We start from the raw sequence: 5,855 nt of genomic DNA, 5'->3' as shown, positions 1-5,855 counted from the left end.
TCTTACGGTTTTCTCCTTTAAAAAATATTATTCATTGTAAGACTTGCAATGGTGCATACAGATTTCGTAAAACTAAAATTTTCTTAGGTCAAACCTGTTTCCATCATTTCGCTTCTTCACCTTTCAACTTTAGAATATGAACTGTCATTTTATCCCTCTAGCTAGGTACCCTATTTTGTGGGGAATTCAATAGTCACCTGATTATCCTCTCCTCTCCCAGACATCCATTTTCTGCACATATGAATTTCGGCCTTCCATATTTTGTTTTTCCGAAAGTGTCATCTTTCATGTTGGACAATTTTAAATCTAATGTTTGGTTAATAGGGGTCCCACACAATTCAGAACTTCAAATTTGTTCTGAATAAACAATTCAATAAACAATTCTATTCCACTTGACTAAACAATAAAATATTAATATTATTAACAACAAGAGACGGAAGAGATGGAAGAATCTAGGAAAGGCCCATCACAATGCCTTACTACAAGACGAGAGAGCTCTCTGTTCCTTCGTAGAAAACTACCAGCACAAAACAACAAGAGAAAGAAGAACCAGGAAAGGTTCATAACAATGCCTTACTACAAGAACAGAGAGTACTCTCCAATACCAGCAACATTACAAAGTTTCCTTCACATAGAACTAACAGATAAAAACACCCAGAAAAGGCCATGACAATTGCCATTATTACTAAGCAGTCACTAATAAAGACCTTCACGTATATCGTCGTTCGGTGTGAGCGGTGGGGGTATATGTGCCGGTATTGGTTGGGGCATATGTACCAGCGGTGGTTTCAGTGGTGGTGTGACCATGCTGTCTAGTGCCACTCTGGTTCGAATATTTCGCCTCTTCTTTCTGACCAGCATGTTCGGCCTTCTCAGCGTGAGCTTTTCTCTCTGCCTCACTTTCCCTCACTTCCTTCTTTTGGTGAGCTATCTCCTTTTCAGTCCCGTCATGCGCAGAAGCCTTCTCCATCTGTGCAACAAAACCAACATTAACTATAAAAATATAAAAATAAAAAAAAATAAAAAGCCCTAAAATTCATTCAGCTATCAAAAACACTTTCTTCAAATAAAAACACCCATTAACCTTTTCTTGGGCAGAAGCCTTGGCCATATCCATGCCCTCCTTTGTAGTGGTGGCTGCGTTGCTCATCTTCTCCTTGGCTGCTGCCGCTGCATTCTTGGCCGACTGCATCTTTACTCTGCTAACTATGTAACTATCACAACAATATATGCTTCTTTGCCTGACTTGTAAACAACCCAATTATTATGTTTCTAAATTCAGATGACTCTGATTGATGGGAGACTGTGAGAAGAGGCAATTATATATAGAGGTGGGGAAAGGATAGACACTGAATGAGGAGGTACGTGAGGAGGGACACGTTTCAGGGAGAGTTTACACGCGTAGAGATGTGACATACCCGCCAATAACATCTTCCAGCTAAGTGCACTTCATCGTATCTTAGTTAAGAAGCAATGTGTAAACCAATCTTTTTTGAAATCTGAGAAACAAAAACGTTGTAGAGGTGTTAAATTTAGGGCACGCGGCGACACGAGGGAGCAAAACGTCCACGGTCCTCCCACACTGAATGCTTGTCGTGTTTAAACGAAAATGGTTTGAGTTCTTCTTGCCTTTACTTTTATTACTTCTATTTAGGTCAAGAGTTTAATTTTTTGATAAATATTTTTTATTTAGTTTTGTATTAATAAAATGAGAATAGTAAAATATTTATGAAAAAATAGGGTGATAATTATGGAGACTTTGGACTGTTCTATTATCGCATTAGTTGTGGGAGTTTCAATTTTATAATGGACTCAGTCAATTTCATCTCAACAGTTGTTGATGGTGTTGACAATTTGCAATCTAGCATTAATGACTCCTCTAAACAAGTGTCTATATCCCTAATGGATTTGTTTTTTTCTTAAGGGGAGAAATATTGTTTGCAAGTAGTGTATCGTGTTTTTGTCTTTAGGCTTTCATCATTGGTATAGGAGCTACTTCTTCATTTGGGGAATTCCTATCCTCGTTTTCTCTCTCATATGGGGGAACATTCATTGTGCTTATGTGACAAAATAAGTCATTGGGGGGTCAGTTTGAGTCCTCCTTCTTTCCTTCGTTTAATAGTGCAGTTATTTCATTTTCTCTCTTTTGGAGAAGAGTTTTCACCCATATAGTTTTCTCATTTTCTTAATTGTGAGAGTTTGCATTGGGTTTTACACAGGTACCTAATCAAACATTTGTTGACGAGACCCATCCATTCATGCTTGCATTCACCATTATCTCTTTATCTTACCCCTAAGTTAATCTTGAGGGGGCATTGGAGTAAATAGGACATTATCTAATTAATTACATAATTAGGTCCTTATTACTTTATTCACTTAAGATAAACTTAGGAGTGCATTTATCTTTTATTAGATTTATTTAGCACATGTTGTCTCAATCATTATGATTTGGATACTTCTCAACCTCTCTTTTAATCTTGCTCTAGGGTTTAGTCTAGGGTTGTGTTCATCCCTTTCAAAAGGATTCATTCATTGTAATTATTAATATTTTGTGCATCAATATATAGTTCTTTAGTTGTTTAGCTATTTATTCTTGCTTGATCTCCATTTGTGATAAATATTTTTCTTGCAAGAGATCTATGGGTTTGTGGAGTTGAACAAAAAACTCCAACACTTGGAACCTTGATTTCAAGTTTTTGTTAGGCCTTAGGCTCAATTGGAACCGTGCAATGATTTTTTTAATTATAGATAGGTCATAGAAACAAGGAGGAATCGGAAACTATATACCTAAGGTTCCTATTCATTGGTGAAACAAAATGTTTGAAACTCGTAGGGATTTCAAAACAATGCTCAATGAAGGCCAAGTGTTGGGGAAAACAAGTAACTTGGAAACATGGTCTTGTAGGAATAGATAGTGAGCTCACATACCACAAGATCACATACAACACCAACAATAGACTTCCACAGAGAGTAGAGAAAGACAATAGATAAATCTTGATAATGAAAGTAATAATGTACAATAACTAATAATGGATCAAATGATACTAATTTCTCTACATTTACTTAATGTACACAAGGATTTCTTTTATAAGCAAGATTGATATCTATAAGACTCAACAAGATTGTGACAATTGTCTTAATCTTATGACATTAGACAACAATACATGAGATAGGATAAGATCACATGACAACAAGAGACTTCTAGAAAAATTCACAAACCCCTAAGTAAAATAATTAACATGTGAACATGTGTGAATGATACCTACAAGGTGAACTAGTTGGGTAATATATCCCACTCACACCAACATGTGCCAAGTTCTTATTAGGTCCTGAGGTCCAACTAGAAACAAAAATGTTAGAATTGGGAAATGGGAGCGACAGGAAATGTTTTGACAAATTTAATTACTTCATGGTTAAGAATGTTGGTATTTTGGTATGGTTTTGTCATCGATGTCAACACATACTAGAATGCTAGCACTTTGGAGATCTAGCAACATTCACTGACAAGCAAGTAACTATTGCACAGTTACTGGTATATGGTTCATCGGTAGGATATAATGTTCATCGACAGTTGGAATGATATGAAGACACTTGGTAATGTCAAAGACATCGTGTGGACACTTTTTTTTGAAGAATTAATCATTGGTATATTCATATTTGCATATTTGCTTTTACCAGCAAATAGGTCCAGGGTTACCTAGGGTTACACCGACATGTTTATCTTTTCCAGATCAGCATGGCACACTATGGAGATGATTTATTATTATTGTAATTGCATTAAGCCAACATGTTCAATCGGTTATTGCATCAGATATTATATCGTTTGTAAAATGTTTTTTTGTAATATCTTGTAGAGCCGACCTACTAAAATTGGTCTTAGGTTATGATATAAATGTAAAATCTTATTTGTAAGATCGAATGTGGAATGCGAAAAAAGGTTTGTGAGAAGGTATATGTGAGATTAAGTAGAGGTATACATGAAGACATCTTTTGAAGGTGAAGCTAGGTTTTTGTAGAAGCATATCAACATTACACCAGTACTGAATCCAGCATATGAAGATGCTATTTTGTGTAGTACATTCTTATTGGATTTAACCATCCAACTGTAGTCAGTGTGACTCCCATTTTGTGATTGAGCAGTGAGCTCTAGGCTATTGGCCTTTCTGCATGTGCAGACCCCATTTATGTACACTTACTATCTGCAGTAGTATCATCTGATTGTGGGTAAGGTTTCCCACTGTGGTTTTTCCCCTTATAGGGTTTCCACGTACAAATATTGGTGTTATGTGTTGTGGATGACTTTATGCTTATGTTTCATGCATTAATCTTTACTGGTATAGCAATTTACTGGTAACACTGTCTACCGGCATACTTAACTGGTTTACCGGTATTAAGCATTAAGTTGGTTAAATGGTTTTTGGTTTGAATTTATTAGACAACTGATTCACCCCCCCTATTAGTTGTCTCCAGGACCTAACAATTGGTATGAGAGCCTAGTCCTCTTTTGCAGAAGTTTAACAACTTGAGGAGATCCAATGTCTACTAATTATTTCAGGAAGGACAGTCCTAAACTTGATGGAACTAACTATGGGATATGGAAGATCAGGATGTAGACACATCTGAATTGCATTGGTAAAGACATATGGGAAGTTACAAAGAATGGTTATACTGCTATTGTAGCTGGTCAGATTTCTCCAAATACCTTAGCTAAAGATGAGGAGAATGATTGCAAAGGAAGAGAAGCACTTATGAGCGCATTATCAGATCAACAAATCATGGGATTATCAGATAGGTCTACTGCTAAAGCTATTTGGGATCATTTGGAAACACTGAATGAAGGAGATTCCACAGTCAAGATTGCAAAACTTGAAAGCTTCCGAGTCAGGTATGAACATCTGAAAATGGAAGAAGATGAAAGGATTTCTGCTTTTATGGAAAGAGTAAATGAAATTGTTTTGGGTATTAAATGTTGTGGAGGAACCTTAAGTGAGGATGAAATTGTTTCAAAAATCTTAAGAGGATTGTCACCAGAATATAAAATGAAGGTTACTGCTATAAATGAGTTGAGAACAATGCCTAATACATCAGTAACTAGGGATACATTGATTGGAAAACTTTCAGCCTTTGAAATTGAGGAATTTGGTCTTGTTGCTAATAAAAAGACAAATTTGGCCTTTAAAGCATCAACATCATCTACTCCATCATTTGACAAATCAGACTGGAAAGCCTTTTATGCAAGAGAACTTGAAGAAACTAGGAAGGAGAATGAAGAGCTTGAAGAACTTGAAGCACTATTAGCAAGGAAAATGCCAAAAGGTCCAGTTGGAAGTAAGTATGAAGGTAAAGCACCCTTTAAATGTTTCAACTACAATAAGATTGGTCATATGGCTTCGAGATGCCCTGATGGACATGCTAGACTAAGAGAAGAAGCTAGAAGAACATACAAGCCTAATCCTGAATATCAGAGATACAGATTTAAGAAGAACAAAGACAAATCTTGTTACATTGCTGATGAAGGTGTGACTGATGATTCTGATGAGGATCCAACAGACAATGGATGGGTTTTTGTTGCTATAACAAAAGATCAACTGGCACCTACTGCTCAACTAGTAGAACAAGCCCTAGCAGCTAGAGTTGAAGTAAAGGATGAATGGATCATTGACTCAAGATGCTCACATCATATGATAGGATACAAAGGTAAATTCTTGAACTTTCAAGAATACAATTAAGGTTTAGTAAGATTTGGAGATGACAAAGCCTGTTCAATCAAAGGTAAGGGTTCAATATCTCTTGATGGTAAGCATAACACTGACAATGTCTACTATGTTGAAGGATTAAAGCATAATCTTTTAAGT

The 5,855-nt window shown here is 36.2% G+C and overlaps 1 protein-coding gene across 1 annotated transcript; it reads right to left on the bottom strand.

Moving 5' to 3' along the window:
* Nucleotides 1-397: 397 nt before the first annotated feature.
* LOC131037762 (11 kDa late embryogenesis abundant protein) lies at nucleotides 398-1,298 on the bottom strand. Its single transcript, XM_057969957.2, has 2 exons — nucleotides 1,085-1,298; nucleotides 398-970 (listed from the first exon to the last, which is right to left on the bottom strand). Exons 1-2 carry the CDS (start codon nucleotides 1,190-1,192, stop codon nucleotides 710-712), a joined length of 369 nt encoding a protein of 122 aa, XP_057825940.2. The 5' UTR covers nucleotides 1,193-1,298; the 3' UTR covers nucleotides 398-709.
* Nucleotides 1,299-5,855: the final 4,557 nt, after the last annotated feature.

Source organism: Cryptomeria japonica, chromosome 4, assembly GCF_030272615.1.
Source record: "Cryptomeria japonica chromosome 4, Sugi_1.0, whole genome shotgun sequence".
Classification (NCBI taxonomy): Eukaryota; Viridiplantae; Streptophyta; class Pinopsida; order Cupressales; family Cupressaceae; genus Cryptomeria; species Cryptomeria japonica.
The sequence above is the reverse complement of the archived record's forward strand: the minus strand, read 5'-3'. Positions and strand labels throughout refer to the sequence as shown.

Bases quoted from the DNA above. Each gene is read 5' to 3' on its own strand.
- LOC131037762 (XM_057969957.2), bottom strand. From the start codon at position 1,192: ATGCAGTCGGCCAAGAATGCAGCGGCAGCAGCCAAGGAGAAGATGAGC. The intron at 971-1,084 runs GTTAATGGGTGT...TTTGTTGCACAG, and splicing joins AGGCTTCTGCCCAAGAAAAG to ATGGAGAAGGCTTCTGCGCA.